General features: G+C 51.8%; 1 protein-coding gene across 6 annotated transcripts; it reads right to left on the reverse strand.

The window, feature by feature from the left end:
• Positions 1–3,177: 3,177 nt before the first annotated feature.
• SPRY4 (sprouty RTK signaling antagonist 4) lies at positions 3,178–17,484 on the reverse strand. Of its 6 annotated transcripts, none has more exons than XM_067732106.1 (4): positions 17,254–17,484; positions 14,134–14,198; positions 8,005–8,065; positions 3,178–7,787 (listed from the first exon to the last, which is right to left on the reverse strand). In XM_067732106.1, exon 4 carries the CDS (start codon positions 7,738–7,740, stop codon positions 6,841–6,843), a length of 900 nt encoding a protein of 299 aa, XP_067588207.1. In that variant the 5' UTR covers positions 7,741–7,787; positions 8,005–8,065; positions 14,134–14,198; positions 17,254–17,484; the 3' UTR covers positions 3,178–6,840. The 6 variants fall into 6 exon arrangements, with proteins under 6 accessions (XP_067588207.1, XP_067588208.1, XP_067588206.1 ...); XM_067732107.1 differs by lacking the exon at positions 8,005–8,065 and adding an exon at positions 12,543–12,593; XM_067732105.1 differs by lacking the exon at positions 8,005–8,065.
• Between the last annotated feature and the right edge of the window lie 341 nt (positions 17,485–17,825).

A 17,825-nucleotide genomic window follows, 5' to 3' on the forward strand; every position in this document is an offset into this window, starting at 1 on the left:
CGTCTCTCCCGGAGCAGTTCTGCCGCCCCACACACCCACAAGCCACCAGACTACACTTCTGAATTAGCTGGGCTAAGCTCCCCCTCTCCCCTGTTAAGCTTCTTGTCTCTGGCCACCACAGCCCAAATAATTCCACAGGTCTGGGGAAGCAATTCCTCTTTTAATTGCAGAGGAAGTGAGGAAGGCTGGCCAAGAGCAAAGTAGGGAGGGTTGTTACAATGTCATGTGGTAACGCAGCATCCTTCCTGAGATCAGTTTGAGGATGGGGCCGCAATGTTTCCTATGGGGTGCTGTGAAGCGGTGCTTATACCCAGGTTCCAGTCCCATCCCAATCAGTCTACGTATTCTTGTTTAAAGATCACCTACTATACTGACTTCTACATAAGCACTAGGGGGCATCCCAGGGGAGGTGATCTTTGGATCGGGTCTCAAAGTTAGAATAGGACTTTAGCATGCAGTACACAGGCTGTGGAGGAAGGTCCACCACTTATCAGCTGTGTGGCCTTGGGTGAGTGACTTACCCTCTCTGAGCCTGGGGGGGGTTCTCCTCTATAAAATGAGACTGATTATATCAACCTAATTTGATTGTTTTCAAGACTGGAAATGCTAATGCAGTGTCTTTGCTCAGACGCAGTAGCTTTTGTAATGGTTTCCTAAGGCCACTTGACCTCTGTTACTCTGTGAAGGCTTTCTAGAATACTGCAGGTATTCCAACTACTGACTCCAATAGAGAATCACCTGAAGCTCTTCTCTTGCTTTGTCACTGGTGGATTTTCTGTTCAGCGTCCGAAGCCACTCCCTCCCTCACCACGTCCAACGGGAGTGGAGTCAGTCAGGAGGCTGGTTGCATAGTCTCTTCAGGTACAGGAAAGAAAGAGGCCAGACCCAAGGGGGAAAGAAGGTGGGGGAGGAAGGGAGCAGGGAGGGTTCCAACCCTCGCAACAGTTAAATGTTAACATAGGTGTCGGCATAGGAAGTGTCTTCTAATGACAGAAGGAAACTAGGGAGTTTTTCAATCATCTCCTGCTTAAAAGATACAGATGTATTCATAATTATCCCTTGCCTCAGGCCTTGAGGCCCAGGTGGGCTCCAGAAGGCCTGTGTTCCTGCCAGACAACAGTCCTTAAGGAACATCATGTAGACAATTGGAATGCCGTTTATCGTGCAAAACACAATAAAACCCTGAGCTCTCTTCCTGTCTCAGAGACCCATAAATTATGAAAATTATACCTGCCCCAGGCCATGGACATATTGTTTTATTAAAGTTCCGATGAATAAACTTAAGACTCTTAAAAATGTCCTCTCAGCTTTCATCTGGCACACACCTCCATCACGGAGCTGTCTGCCGGGGTGCATTCGATGAGCTCACAAGCCAACTTTGGGAAGTTGAGCTCATTTCAAGGTGCAGATTCAGCAGGGTGCAGGGGCCAGCTGGGGAGCTGCAGGAGGGGCTGGGGGCCTCCTGGCCTGATGACAAAGTTGCCCAAGGGGTTCTGGTTGTCTGCCGTCAGAGTCGGGACCTCCCCACAGCTTGCCGCCACTCTTCTGTCGAATGTGCGTCAGGCTTGTTGTGCCCTCATAGGAGGTGTGTGGTTATGGGTGTGGAGAGGGTTGAAATTCTTCTTCTTCCCTCTTTTTTTTTTTTCAAATTCTATCACTGGGTAGTCTTTTTATTCCATCCTGTGCTTCTTCCCCAAATTAGGTTGCTAAACCTTCAACTTTCCATTTTCCCGTCTACCCTTCAACCATGTAACTAGCAGGCATGTAACACCTCCTCTGACCCTCAATTTCTGCATCTCTAAGAGGTAACTAACAATGGTTTTCAGCCGAGTGTGTTCAGTGCCTGGCAAAAAGGAACCATTCACTACATGCTAAGCCACCTAAGTCATTTCATAACTGGGAACAAAGAGGAACAGGGCCGGTCAAAGACAGACAGACAGTGGAGGCACATGTGGAACTTTTTCTCTGGACGCTGTATTTTAAAAAACAAGCTCCCATTTGTTTAGCTCCCATTTCCTCAAGAGTATTTGGGCGAGTCTAAGCAATAGAAAAAAAGTAAAACCAGGGGCAGGCCTGACCCATGTCCCCACCTATCAGGACACCCAAGACTTAAAGCCTGGTACAGCATCTGGGACTGAGCCAACGAAAAAAAAAAAAAACCACCTCCAAGCGTCAGTTACTTATCTTGTCAGTGAAGGGAGACGCCATCATGCAGGAATGGGACAGGCCACAAGGTCGGGCCAAGGAGCAGACAAGACCACAATGAGCAAGGACATCTTTTGTGCCTTCTTGGACGGTGACCAGGGAATCCTTGGAACGCAATGTGTTCGGAGGTCTCGAAGAGGACCCCGAGGCTTTCACAACGACTTGGAAGACACCATAACCGGTGACCCCAGAGAAAACCAGAGCTGGACCCAGGGCTCCTGATCTCACCTCTCCCTCCAGCCCCTTCCCCCCACCATTGCTGGCTGTCGGACTCCACTTACTGGTAACAGAAAAATGTCTATTTCTCAATTCCTCTTTCAGCAAACAAGAGCTATGTGTTCACATAAAAGTCAAACGTTCCTTGTGATTGGCATATGAATCGAAAGTAGATCATCTGAGAAGTGGCTGCGTGGTGGGGAGATAGAGGGATAGATAGACGGAAGGTGCACTGGAAAGGCAGAGGCAAGTCATCTAATAGATGCAAGTCTTTAGAGGTCAGAGGGGACGGGTTTGTGCAATATGCACCAATCTAGTGAAAATAAGGAAGATGCCAAGGGCTTTTGTGTTTGCCTTCCGGAAGCCTGTAGGTGTAGGTATGTGAAAATCTGCTGGGGGCGCCAAGGCTAAAAGGAGTTGCAGAAATTTTGTCAACTGGGCAGGTCAGATGAACCTCTCCCACTTCCCAGTTTTGCTGTCCATCTGTTATCAATGCACCCTCGTGTAGGGGAGGGCTTGCCGGAGGACTTAGCACCTGGCAGGATTCAGCTTCATAAGAAAGTGAAGCTTTCCTCCACCGACTCTCAGGTCATCCTAGAGGCAGGACAAGGGCCAGGAGCCCTCTCCCTCTGCCTCTTTGTCTGCCAGAGCTTGGCTAACTCACTTCCATTTGTTCTTTGACAAACGTGGCACCTTGCTGGGTGAAGATGTTGGGAGTGTGAACACACAGACACACAGAGAAACGGCAGTCCTGTGTATATTTAACAATATATATTTATATATATTTTCTAGATCAGTACATTCAGTTTTTAACTTGCTTTTTCTTCACAAACAGAAGAACTCTTACAATAGTAGACTTTCTAAAATAAATACTATTAAAATAGAGCTTCAAAATAAATATTCTATACAAAGGAAACCTTCTGTGGTAACTTTTGATGTGGGGTGAGAAGGGGTTACAGTGAAGAGGGAAAATGTGCCAGGGTGGGACCCTTGAACAGCTTTTCTGTTTGTAACATGAAACCAAACCGTGGGGCAGTGAGAAGAGAAAGCAGGATAAGACACCACACAGTTACCCACAGCAAAACATGGCAGCGCAAGATTTGTCGTCACCTGTCACAGTAAGCAGAGGGCATGAAAATGCTTACCGAAGGCATGAACCAGAAGGTCAGTGAAGCTTGCGGGATGCCCTGGTGACTTGCGCGGTGTCAAGTCGTGCTGCCCACACCCCACCGGACATCCCCTGGGGCAGCACAGAGACCATGAAGGTGACGGGATGTGGATGCTGGTCCCAGCCCACACTTTCCACATTTGGACTCATCATAATCTAACTGGGCCTCGCTCGATGCCCAACAGGGATGCACGCAGACTCCAGAACACGTAAAGAACCGGGCGCATCACGTGATGGTCTTCCATCTCGGTCAGCTGTGAAGGGCCCGTATCAATAGCGGGGACTGGTCTCGACTCCTCCCAGCCAGGGACCTTCAGAAGCCTTGGTTGTACCCCGTCTACCTGCGAGGGCTGGGCTCTCCTAGACCCAGTTCCCAGGGTGCCGGCTGGAGTGTTGGGCCTTCACAAGCCCACCCTTGAGGGGAAGCAGCCTCGGCCCCTTAGGACAAGCATCCTGGACCCAGGTTTATGGATCCCACCCCCCGTTCCAGGCAGAACCACCAGCCACCCCAGGTTGAACAGAAGTGGGAAGCAGCTGGCACTCTTCAAAAAAAGGTCAACACGAGGCATAACCCAGCCAAGCAGGCCACTGGTGACAGGACACGCAACCAGCCAGAAGCAGCCACAGAAGAGTGTCGTGTTACTGAGCTTGGTCCCTCAGTGGCCCTTGACTGGCCCCCGGGGGCCACGGGCAAGCCAGTTTTATTTTTTCTTTTTGCCAAGGAAAACATGCTGAGGGATAGCTATGCAACAAAGCTGGGTGAACCGAAGCTGAGCACACACGACAGAGTTCTGCAGACGTCCATCTAGCAGGCTAGATGCAAACCAAAAAGAACAAGCCAAAACAGGGGGAAGGGAAAAGAGAAAGCCAAAACCCAGGAAAATCCATGTTTATAACTATATACACAAAAAGTCAGGGTTCAGGAGGTTGTTTGCCAGGTAACAGGGTCTATGTAGATAGAGACGGTGGGGTAGGGGTATATGTGTGTATGTACGTATGTATGTATGTATATGTGTGTGTGTGTGTGTGTGTGTGTGTGTGTGTGTGTGTGCGCACAGCTTATGTAAGTCAATTCTCCACAGAATGTGTGTGTAGAACTCCAAAGATCACCAAAGTGCAACTTGCCACTGGGTCAAGTTTCCCATGGAGACATTTGAGGGACGGGCTTTGGGAAAAGTTCTGAGGTCTCACCAAGCGAGGACGTGTGCCCTCTTTTTTGGGGTAACCTCTGCACACCTGTTCTGAGAAAACATCTCCAGTCCCTTCAGTACACATCTGATACATTCAATTAGGATACGTGGTTGGCTGAATGTGTTTCTTCTACCATTCCCTCTGATTTGTGCGAGAACATCCACACATCCATCACGACTGTGGCAAAGGGAGCTACAGGAATCAGCCTTAGGAAACGCAGATGCAGTATTTCATATTTGCCTTTTACAAGCCAGCATATGTTATATAAATAAAGCCTAAAATAATAAGACCCTCCCCTCCTTTCCACCAGTCAATAAATACCTACGGTTACAATTAACTTATTCTAAATCATAAGATGTTACTACTAGTCTTCAAGAAGGAAAAACAAAAAAAAAAAGTCCTTGAGAAGCACTGGGTGCATGACCATCGCAGCTACCTGCCTCCTTGCCTCCTTCCTGGAGGCTGTTCTGTTCCTACAGAACAAACTGGAAATGCCACAAACGCTGTGCCTAGTGCACTTCCGATATCACCTGGGGTAGCTTTTCTGACCCAGACTACTTCCTCTCATGGGGGGAAAGAGAGGGAGGCACAAAATACCACACTAAGCGAAAACCCCGCACGATAGCTAGGGAGGAAGGAGCGGACACACTACAGCTTTTGCATGCAACAAGTACCTACCCACCGGACGAGCTGCACTTTCTGAGTCCTTTAGCACCTTGAGAGAAAGAGTTGCTACGTCTTTGGGGGCTGTTGGGAGGGGCTCATTGTAGCCACGCACAGAAGCAGGGCTCAATCCCAAGAAGCCCCCGGAGAATCTTTCCCCCACCCGCATTCTTCTGACTCCCCCGCCAGGGCTTCCTAACACTAAAATAGACTCTTTTTTCATCATCTGTCTATTTACATTAAAGATACAGACACTGTACACAAAAGGCTATGACAGCAAGCAGCAGAATCAAGAGAGAAGAAACCTACACCCAGCTCGCCTCAACTCTCACTCTGCCAATGGGAGGTGCTGCCTCTCTTCTTTGCTGTTAAAATCCTCTTCTTGGTGGGGAGGGGGATGGTGTTCCTTGAGGTTGCTCGCCCCCCAGATTTTGAAATCAGCCCTTCCTGGGGGTGGCCCAAAAGGAAGCAAGTGTTTTACTATTATTTCTTAAAACACCGTTAGCATCTGGTTTAATGCTTCTATAAAAACATAATGACTGGATCCAGAGACCACAGCCTCAGACTCATTGGCAAAATGCTATTTGGTCTCGAATTTGCCGCCCTGGCCTTCTCTACCCATAAAGTTTCTGGAAAAGATCTGGGTAGAGAGAACTTGGGACACGTAGCGGGCGGGTGAGTCTGTGACCCAGTAAGAGCCGAAGGACGGTGTTATGAGTGGAACACCCCCAAGAGTTAGTGAGGAAGCTGGAAGGGAGAAAAGTTACTGTGCAGTGGTTCCTAGATCCATCCGTGGCTCCGGGCAGAGCGAGGAACGAGGGGGCTCCCAAGTATATACAACAGGGATCGCCAGGGTCTACACCTTCCCCAAGATGTCGGGGCAAACCGGGGTAGAGGCTGGGAGAAGAAGGTATAGACAGCAAAACTCCAAGGGTCTTCTTCCAAGGTCCCCTGGCCCGCTCAGTTGCCGATTCCTCCCAGGCAGCCAGAGAGAATGCAAAAGAGCGGGGAGAGAGGGAGGGAGGAGGAGGGCTGGGAAGGCATTCAAGCAGCTGCAACTTCCGGATATGTGTCCACATCTGTGTTCCATCTTCTGAAAAAGAAAAATCGCCCCCAAACCACACCACGCCCCTGCCACTATCTGTTTCACACAAGTTCCAGGACCCTGAAAAAAACAAAAACAAAAACAAAACCCAAAGTGCTTCTTCATCCTTTTGGGGAAGAGAAGGATGGGCGATTGTGGTCTGTTTCTTCAGAAGCTGGGGGTAGGGAGTGGGCAGACTGGCAGGGTCAGCCTGAGGATGCTAAAACCTCTGGCCTCGCTGTGGTGGTCCCCTCTCAGGTGTGAGAAGGGAACCAAGTTTCCAGGGGGAAGCGCCGGGACTTGACCCCAGGTGTCAGAAAGGCTTGTCGGGTCTGCTGGCCTTGGCGTCTCCGGCGGCTGCCTTGCAGATGACGCTGTTCGTGTGCTTGCAGCGGCATCCGGGGCGGCGCAGGCGGTCATAGCCGCGCTGGGCCAGCTTCACGCAGCCGGTGGCGGGCAGGTAGCAGAGCAGGCAGGGCAGCACCAGGGAGAGGGCGCCCATGAAGGACCAGCGGGCGCAGCAGTTTGAGCGCGAGCAGGAGCAGGGGTGGTCGGCGCAGGAGCCCTCATCGTCCTCGTTGGTGCAGTGGTAGAAGACGCCCTGCACCAGGCACATGCAGGTGCTATAGTTGACCAGCGTCTGGGCGGAGCACAGGCACTCCTGGTTGCAGACCCAGCAGGAGGGCAACGTCCGGGGGGAGGCGCACTCCTTGCACTTACACTTCCCGCAGGCCTCGCACAGCAAGAAGTGCTTGTCCAGCTCTGGGGGGACGGCCGGGCCCTTGAGGTCCAGTGGCTTGCAGTGGATGGCCTTGGGCTGGATGCGCACGGCCCTCGGGGAGGCCTGGTCAGCCACGGGCGGGGGGGCCATGTGGTCCAAGAGGCGCTGGTCAGAGGACGTACTGCTGCTGCTGCTCACAGAGCTGGGGCGCCCGCTGAAGGAGATCCAGTGGTGGGTGATGTCCTGGTCACAGCGGGCGGGTGTCAGGGCCAGCTCTGGGGCTGCACCCCGGGTCCGCTTGGGGCCGGTGGGGGGTGCCAGGCCAGGATTGTCGATGTAGTCGTTCTCCACGTGGCTGGTCTTCATCTGGTCGATGGGGAGAATGGTGAGGGGGTGCTGGAGCCGGCCGTGGGCCATACGGCTGTCCAGAAGGGGCTGGACCATGACTGAGCTGGGAGTCAAGGGGACGCTCTGTGGGATCGGGGGCTCCATGGGGCCAGAGGTCCTGGGCTGTGTAGAGAAGCAGGCTTCTAGGGGCCCTGGAGTCGGGGGCGGAAGAGAGAATGGATTCCAGACATCAGTATGTGGCCTGTTAACACCCCCCACCACCCCCACCCCCGTCAGGTCCTTGGGAACCCAAATGAAATGGGAACTGGAATTCCTCTGGTGGACTCTCCAGCATTATGGCTTAGATGATTAACAATGACAGCAACAACAACAATAGTAAGTGGCAGAAATAACTTATTTAGTACTTACTATGTGCCAGGGACTCTTCTAAGCACCATATTTATTACATCATTGACTCTTCACAATAAACCTAAAATGTAACTACTATTATTATCCCTTTTCTAGTTACAGGAAACTAATGTTCAAAGTAACTTGTCCACAGTCACACAAAACCATCAGGAGCAGAACTAGGGCTCAAAGCTGTGCCGTCCGAGTTCATTCTTATAACCCCCATGAAACATGCTCCTGATTTAAGACAGATACAGCTTAGCAGTTATAAACACAGGCTCTGGAATCAGGTCCAAGTTCAAATTCTCACCTCTGCCTAGCAGCGTTGCTGTGAATGAGGTTCTTGAACCTCTACGCCTTAGTATTTTCATCTGTAAAATGGGTTCTTGTGAGGACTAAATGAGAAAATGCATATCTAGGACCTAGCATTTTGCCTGACACACAGCACATACTCTAACTTATCACCATCCCAAAGAGCAACAGTTTAGATTTCCTGAGCACTAATAAGCACGAGTATTAAGTACCAAGCGATGTGCTGCGTGCTGAGGATGTGGAGACCATGACAGACAGTCCCTGTATGCTCCCATGTAGTTTATCAGCTGGATAAACAAAAGCCTTTATTTCAGATAATCACAAGAGAAGGAAGAGCTGTATCTGATGCCTGCACATCCAGGATGTTAACTTATTACCACTACTTCTGAGAGCAGCAACGTCTAGTGGCTAATAACGCCTGGGTAGGTGCACCTCTGACAACTTGGATGGGAAATCCTCCCGAGGGGCACTCACATCACCCATTGCCAAGTGCTGAGCTGAACATTCAGCCTAAATGCTATTTACTAGAATAGCTAAGCCAACCCTGGATCAGTTTCTAATTTCACCCAGAGAGTGCAATTTTAAGTTGGAATCCGGCCAGAGATTCAACTGCAGTGCCTGACACAGAACCCCAGGAAGTCACTTAAATCAAAGAGCGGAAACGGCTTGGTTCAAATTTAGAAAGTGCACATTGTTTTCTATTAAAGTGCCATTTCCTCGCCTGCTGACCTTTACATTCAGAATTCGGCTGGAGATCAATTTAAAGAAATAGCAACAGAGGCCAAGACCCCTGCCCAAGGGGGCACGATTTGGAATCCCAGAGAAAGATTAGACTCTGGGAAGATTCCACCGGGCTTGGGAGTGGGGGACACAACAGATAGCCAGGGTTCGGATAAAAGGGAAAGATAACCACCTTTGGGGGCGGGGGGGAAAGACCATTGGATTAACGTGCTACGGGATGGGGTTTCAGTAAATGCTTTTTCAAGACGCTAATGATGTTCTGATTTGGAGAGCTGACCCTGTACCTCCGTTATTAGGTTCACCTTGCCTCAAAGGTGATGCTTAAGAAGGGGATGTGGATAGGTTTCCACTTCCAGTTCTAACCCTGTATCCCTCCAGACTTGGGACACACAGCTGGTCATCCCAGTATTCCAATCACAGGAGAATGACACCTGCCCTGAGTGACACATCCATACTTATCAATGTCTCTATAGTAAAGAATGAAGAGAGGAAAAAAAGGCATTCAGGGCAACTCTGTATTATACTTCCCCTGCTTGGAAACAACAGTTTGATCAGAAATGGTTAAATTGGGGAAGGGCCTCTTTAGATGATTTCCAGCCTGTCTGAAATAAAGAGCTCGGTCTAGATGCGAAGTTCATGAAGTGGATGAAAGGGAGCTTACCCACAAGGTTCTCATCTGTATACTGCAAGGAAAAAAGCATTAAGTCTTTTCTGCAAGGTTCATTGCTCAGTCAACTGATACTTCCCCTTCGCAAAGCCATGAACTATGGGCTCATGAACAAGGGCTTTGCTCCCACAGTCCTATCTACTTAAGAGAGATTTCTGTGCATAGTTTCTCCCAACTCAGAGGATGTCTGCCTAGAGGTAGCCTGCCTCCTGCCTCCTGCCTCTGTGCTCCCTCCACATGTCAGGAGAGCATCGTCTTCAAAGAAGAGACTTCCCCGTGGCAGAGTTAGAATGAAGTGTCTGGCAGGTCTGCCACCAAGAAAAGTCATCTGCCAAGGCAGCCTCCTTTGGGGGTCCTGGGGTCAGGGCTGGATGGGGGGGGATGTTAGTCAAGCATTCAGAGAGAGGAGTTTTTCCAAGGATCAAGTTGGCCATGGGGCAGAACTTCAGGGGATGCTACCTCAGCCCACTTTATTCTTTGCAGGCAATCCAAAGCCTTGCTTCTAGAATAAGTGGGTTTGAGGTCAAGAGAAGGTTAGGAGCCACGGGTCCCAGACCTTTGCCTGGAGGAAAAGGTGTGACTAGGCAGAAGAATGGAAAATGCTGACAGAGGCACAGGAGACAACTCTGGCGCCAGCCAGGAGGTGCCTCAGCCAGAACCCCCCAACCAGGACAAAGACAACGCGATCCCCTTATTCCAGAAGCTCAGGGTCCTGCCAACAGAACGTCAGTGGTGGTGTGAAAGTTGTATTGCCCCATGTAGTTGGGCTTTTTGCCTCTTAGGACTAGGATTGGGACTGGCCATGCTGTGGATCCTCCCTCCCCTATACAGTTTATCCACTCTCCTTCCCCTGGTTCTATTCCTGGGGTTCTATAAGAACGGGCACACTTTCTATGGAGGAAGCAAAAGGCATGGGCAGTGCTTGGGGATTTTAATAGGCCCTGGAATCACAAGGCAGATTCATGGAAAAAGTCCCATGGAAAAGTCCCACCAGGAAGCCAGGGTGGGCGCAGCGCCTGCAGGCGATGGGGATATTGGCGTTAGCAGGCTCCCGTCACTCTCCAGAGGCAGCTGTCAACATCTGGGCCTGCACTCAGGGCCAGACGTGGGGGTGGGAGCTCAGTCCACGATGACTCAGCTCTCTTGGGACATGCTGCATCCAAGATGGCTCCAGCAGGCATATTCTAAAATGCATCTTCCCTATCACAACCCTGACGGAAGATGCCTTCCGGCCACCAGGGGCTCAGAGCTGTACCACTCCAACCTTCTCAGGCTTCACGGCCTCACCTCCCAATTAGCCGGGACCCTCCGCAAGAGGGTGGAATTCATTTGGCTGAAAAGAAAAACAACCTCCCGATAGCCTGTTTGATAACCCCTCAACACAGCTAGACGGTGCCTCAAACCCCGCCCCCCCAAGTCCGCTTAGAAGATTGATCCCTGCTCACTGGGACACACCCACCCTCCAGTCTGAGCAACGCTGCCGAACTTAAGTGCAGTTTAATATGTACTCTGCTTCCCCGGCAAGGAAGGAAGAGATTTATAATACAAATAGGAGAGAGGAGGCTTTGCCTCATTTAGGCTGTTTGGTAGACTGATGGCCAATTTGGAAGACTGTGGACAGAGAAACAAAGCCAGCAGTCCACTTAGCCAGAGACGCACCTCTATCGAATTTTCGGTGGCAGCCTTATGGATTAGCGTGAGGAAGGGAAACTTTTACCTCCGTTCCAACCTTCTAATAATAATAATTAATAATTAGGGGAGGGCTTCCCTGGTGGCGCAGTGGTTGAGAGTCCGCCTGCCGATGCAGGGGACATGGGTTCGTGCCCCAGTCCGGGAAGATCCCACGTGCCGTGGAGCGGCTGGGCCCGTGAGCCATGGCCGCTGAGCCTGCGCGTCCAGAGCCTGTGCTCCGCAACGGGAGAGACAGCAACAGTGAGAGGCCCGAGTACCGCAAAAAAAAAAAAAAAAAAAAAATAGGGGAGCAGCAAGCATTTATGAAACATTTCTTGGTGTCAAGCTCAGTGCTAAATCCTCAATGATTTTCTCCTTCAATCCTCACCATCCCCTTGGAGGATAATACCCATTTTGCAGAGGAAGAACAAAGGGTCATAGAGCAGGCAAGTGGTCGGGGCAGGATTCGAATCCAGGCAGCAGAGGCTCCAGAGGCTGCAACTTCAGCCCTGCGACCCTGACTTGCAATAACTCCTGGGTATTCATGGAAGGGCACGGAAGCACCCTTCTCTCTTATAGCCATGAACTCCGCCAGTCTCCCAGGTCCGCCACCAGCCCTCAGGGAACCTCATTGGGCCATCTTCGGGTTCTTACCCAACCAGTCTGGAAATGAAGCCAGACAGGGCTGACATCAGACTGGCCCCCAGTTAGGGGAATTTTCAGTGTGGAAAGCAGAGGCTGGGGGGTTGAAATCTATCATTAAAGGAAGGGTCAGAGCGCAAGACATCTTCACTTCCATTTTCTTTGGCATCCCTTGTGTCACCTCACACACACCCATTTTTCTAACAGTTTTCATTTTCATTTTTCTTAAGGTTGAATGGGTCTCATTTGTAGGATCTCACCACAAAGCAGTCCCTAAAAGGAAAGCCTAGAGTGGGCGGGAATCCCGTCTCCTCCCACCTATAAAGTTGAACTTAAGGGTCCCTAGGGCACGTTCATGGATGCGGCTTCCTAGTCCAGGTCTGTGGGGAAGGGAAGGAGGAGCTAGGGTAAAAGGAAGGCAGAAGAAGAGAGTCCTAGAATACTGAATCAGCAGGATATCGAAAAGCCCAGAGCACACTGTCCTGTATTTGCGGCTTCGTCTGTGAGCCTGACATTGCATGTGTACCTGTGGGGAGGGGCTGAGCATCAAGGCGGCAGACAGCTCAATGCAGGCTGGCTGGAAAGAATCAAGAGGCATGTTAAATGTCTGTTCCACCCATCCACCCCTTCCCCTGGACTTATCCCAGGGAGAGGAGTTGGGAAATATTAGGAAAACCTGACAGTTGTACTTTGAAAACTACAGGTCAGCTAATGCCAAATGGCAAGGGGCTCTGAATGAAAGGGTAGTTTCTGCACTGCCCCATTCAGTCCCAGCAGGTGCCTTCAGGGAAGGCTGTTCAAGCCTTTAACAGCTCAGAGAAAAAGGTCTCTAGGCTTCATGAGAGCCCGCCCACCACTATCTACCACTCTCGCTTGGGTTCTTTGGGACAACACTCCAGTTTAGTTCATTAAGCTCCAACTAAATAATGACTTATTGCTTCAAAAAGACTTTTTAAAGGGGGGGAAGGGGGATGAGGGAAGCCAGGGACTTGCCTTCCCTACACCCCAATGAGGGAGACAATCTCTGCTGCAAATAAAGCATTTAGGCAGCTGGATTTGCCTGAGAAACCTTGTTCCTCCCTGCCACCCACCACTAGCACTAAGGAGCTGACCTCTGGCCATAACCTGTCAGAGATCACAAAAGCAGCTGCTTTTCCTCACGTTGTCCCATCCCCAGTTATCAGTTCCCAACCCTTTTCTCTTCTTTTTCCACAACCAGCTGAGCTCCAAAGCCCCGGTGCTAGGGTGGGTGGGAGAGGTCTTGCTGTACTTGGCTCTGGGCTATTCTAACCGGCTACAAATTTTGGCTTCGATGTATTCCCCTCTGAATTGTTGTCTGCTCAGATCCCCTTAAAGAGGGATTAGAAGTCAAGAGTGAGCAAAGAATGGGGCTAGAAGTCTGTTAAGTACTGGTACAGTTGGGGAACCACTGGCCCACATCAAAGTTTGGGATGGGGCACCAGAAATCTAAACCCCAGGGGAGGACCCCCCCCCCTCACTGACACCAAAATCATTTTATTTGTCCACTAAGAATTGGACTTACAATAATAGACGTTAGCTTACTCCTGGGATGGGGCAGGAAATGACTCCTCCTTCCCCCCAGCCAGAAAGAGACAAGGGAAACCACTTTTCTGCAAATGGCCACCTGCCCCAGAAGGGCCCCTTCCCTCCTCCGTGAGATCCAGCACATCTGTGCTCCCTCCCCGGTGCCCTTGCTTCCTCCAGCGACTGTCCTTGGAAAGAACAATCGTGATCACAGCTGAACGGTGGAGCCTCTTAAACCCAGCCACATGTCCCGGATACATCCCCAGCCTTGTCAGCTGTCCGGATCTGCAGGGTGGCCCCAGGCCCCCTCGAGAGCTAAGCATCCTTCGCCTCTTACATCACACAGCACCCCACATCTCCTGTGGAGGAAGGGGCTCCCTTACAACCAAGCCCTCCTTACTAGGCACCCAGTAGTAACAAGGGGCACAGCCCCAGCCCTGCACACTTGCTAGCTGCTCAGCTGGCCCTGGCCCCTCGGGAGGAGTTTCTTCTCCCCACTCTGCAGATGGGGAGACTAAGGGCTAAGCTTAGCACATTTCCTAGCCCCTCATCTGCTTTGACCCAGCCCCTACCTTGGTCTGGAAGAGGTAATACAGTCTTCGGTTATGTTGCCCTTCATCACCTTCTTCCTTTGGCTCTTTTGAGAGAGTAAAAATATATTCCAATGAGTCATTGCTTTCCCTTCTGTCAGGCAGATCCAAGTTGACCATGAGATGGAACCTTCTCCACTCTTGCCATGTCGACATCCTAAATCCAAAATTTTTTATTCTATCCCTAGATCCGGAGGCTTTCCTCACAAGGGAACTTCCACCTCAGTAGGGCTCAGATGACAGACAACTCTGTATGCAGAACCACATTGAAAGCCGTAACTTTCTAAGAACACTGACCTTCTTCTCTGAAGAGAAGGGGCTCCTCTCTAATAAGCCTCCCGGTACCATCACCCGGGCCCTACCCAAGAGGACGGACCGGGGAAAGAAAAATACTCGTGGGGGCCGGATGATGTCACATGAAGGGACTAATAGCATTAGACATTGGAACAGAATCCCACACAAAGGATTTATACTTTGGTGATACCAAAGTATTAAACCCCAGAGCAACACACCTCAGGGACATTTCTGGAGGTGTTAATGGGTGTTTTTTCCTCCCTTAGTTTTAAAATCACTGACTTTCAAATTCTGCACTGAAAGGCTGCCTTCATTTGTTTTTCAAGTCAGCCAAACCTCTGGGCAGAGGCAATGTCAGGTTTACCAGAGTGGGGGGGGTGGAGTTCCAAAGAGCCCATCTCTCCACCTATTCTGGAAGGATGAAAACAAAAATGACATCTGTGAGCTCCAAATGCCCCCAGCCTCTGCCCTGCTTTAACCGGGAATCATACTATTCCATGTGATCAGTCTCTGCCCACTTCACCCTACCAAAGCTTTAAGGAGATGTTGCCATTTCAGAGAGTAATTTGGTAAAGGTCATGGGAATGAGCAGGAGAGCACTTACTCTAGAGTTCAGAATCTACGAAGGAAGATAACCAAGAGGCATCTTTAATGTCTTCCTCATCAAGCTGACCAACATTTGTCCATCAAGGAGATTTTAGAAATCTGCCACCAAAATGCCCCCTACCCAGTACTGGCCACGCAGCTCAGTTGGTCAGGATGTGCACTGCTCATATTAGAATTCGTCTGGAGCCTTCTGGCAAGTGAGGACCCTCCCAAGGGCTAGGAAAGACAGAAAATTTGATTTCACACTGGACACATCTACGACTTCTTTCCCACCCTTCTGCTGAAAGAGAGAGGAGACAGAGAAAAGAGAGAGGGAGAAAGAGAGGGCTGGGGGTGGGGGGTGGGGAGAGAGAGAGAGGTAGGTGTGGGGGGCATTGTCAATGGCTGCCCTCCCTTTCCTAGTCCTCCCCACACCCACACACTAAGGGAAAAACTGAAACTTTCAGATGTTTATGCTCCATTAGTATGAAGATCCGGGGGAACGCTAAACATTGTGAAATCACCAGTGCAATATTGGGTAGGGCCTCAGGCCAGACAGTGCTTATTAAGAGATTGATAAACCCACATTTCCTAAATGCTCTGGGCCTTCACCTGCCAGCTTTGTATCCCCCAAGAGGCTCAGAGAGAATGGAGAGCCTTGGTCAGCTAACCAGACAGAGATGCACTTGCTCTCACCCCTCCCCAAACTGGAGAGAATCATGCCACTGGTTTGGAAGCAGGAAAGAGGGGGTTCACACTGGGTCTGGGCGCCCCACCGAACCCACAACCTTCCTTTCATCGTGAATCATGCTGGGGTTGGGGTGGGAGAAGTGGTCTCTGAGCCTTGATGAGCCAGAAGGCAGCCTTCTGCCCTCATCCAGGCCTGGCAATATGGATACCCATCCAGCAGCCGGTACAAGAGGCAGCCAGCAGGTCTTCCCTCTGCCCACCATCCAGCCCCTCCAGCCCAGTTCGCTTCTCCCGTCCATCGCTCAGCCCATCAAGACATGCAACCATTTTCCGCCTCTCCTGCCTCCTCTGCCCACAATCCCCAGACCCCAATCAAAGAAAATTGAGAAACCGTCTTCTTGCACAAGAGCAGCTACTGTCTAAATGCTTTTTGATCGTCTGTATGGAGGGGAAACTGGGCAAAGCCCTGGTCCCAGTGATGGAGCCAAGCTCCAGCTGTCCTGGCTGACCAAATCTGCCCTCACCCCCCTTCATTGCCCCCATAGGCTTGGCGATTCAGAATTTTCAGAACGTACCGTCTCTATCCTTCTCTCTTCTCGGTGATGTCAAGCCTGGTACCACCAAGAAGGAAGGAGAGAAAGCGGGAGCCTTATCTCTCCTACGCACGCAGCCTCTTCCTCCAGCTCCCACACGCCCGGCGTTATGGAAACGCATCTTCAGCCCCTACCACAGCCCCAGCGCGGCCCGGGGGCCCCGGGACCTGGCACAGCTCGGTGCCCGGAGATAGGGAGGCACGAGGAGGCCGAGGAGTCTCGGGCCCTGCAGAGGCCGGAGAAGAAAAAGGCAACTGCAAGGCAGCTGCACAGCATAAAATGCGGCAGCAGAGCAAAGGTCAGACGGCAAGGAACCGCCTCGCCAAAGAGAGAGAGAGAGCAGAAATGCCCAGTCCCGGCCAGCCCCGCTCTGACCATCGAGGGGGAGGCAGAAGGGAAGAAAACCCAGTCCTTCACGGCTCCGAAGGGGAAAGAAAAACCTACGTCGAGCATAGGCCGCTGCGGCGGGCTGGGGAGATCTACGGCAGAGCTGGCACCGTGGGCAGCGAGCCCGGGGTGGGCGAGCCGCCCAGGGCGAGGGCGCCCGCCGGACCCAAGAGGTGGCTCCTGACGGAGCCTAGAGCCGCCTGTTACAGCGCCCGAGGCCGGTGGTGGCAGGGGGAAAAAGGCCAGGCCAGAAGCAAACTCCCGGGACACGCACGGAGCTTCCGAGTCGTAGAGAGTGGGGAAGCTGTGCTTGGCAGTGCCCGGGGGTCGGGAACGCCGGTGCCAAGCTGTGAACACCCCCGGCGCCTTGCCGGCCCACCCGAGGGCGTCAGGGAGCTGCGGCGCACCGCAGCGGCTCCAGGAGGCGCAGGGAGAGGGAAGGAACACTGAGGCGCGCCTAGAAATAGCGCACCATTTGCCCCAGCCCGAGGGGGAGTCGCGTCGCGACTCAGAGAGGGGCAGCTTCACATCCCGAAGCCGGTCGGGGACTTACTTTGAGGAGCCACAGAGTCACAAGCATTGCTCCACGTCTGTGTGAATTCCCGAACCCGAGTGGGTCTGACGCCGCTGTCCTCACAGACGCCGGCCGGAGGAACCGGCACTACTCCCTGCGCTGCTCAGCGCCAGCACCGCGCTGTCAGCCCCTCTCGCTGCCTCCGCGGCGATGTTGCAACCACTGCCTGGGAAAATGGCTTTTTTATGAATGGGAGGGAAGGGAGCTCCTGTGCGCACGCGCGCAGTTCGCGATTCTATGAATGGGTGGGCACAAGAGACCCCGCGCGCGCATGCGCCGCGCTCCTTTTTTTATGAATGGGGGGCCGGAAAAGAACTTAACCCGTGATTGCTGGGGCTGGCTCTCGCTCCTCCAGGGGCCGTCGTTCTTTTACAAAGAGGGGTGGAGGTTGTTGGCTTTTTTTTTTTTTTCCTTTATGAATGGAGGGCGGCGGCGACTGCTGCAGCTGGCTCAGCTGCGCGGGCTGTACCCCCTCCCAGCCTGCGAGAGGAGGTAAAGGCCACCTTCACGCCACTGCGGGCCTGGGCTGGAACCGTCAGTGTTGCTGGGGG

Source organism: Pseudorca crassidens, chromosome 3, assembly GCF_039906515.1.
Source record: "Pseudorca crassidens isolate mPseCra1 chromosome 3, mPseCra1.hap1, whole genome shotgun sequence".
Lineage (NCBI taxonomy): Eukaryota > Metazoa > Chordata > Mammalia > Artiodactyla > Delphinidae > Pseudorca > Pseudorca crassidens.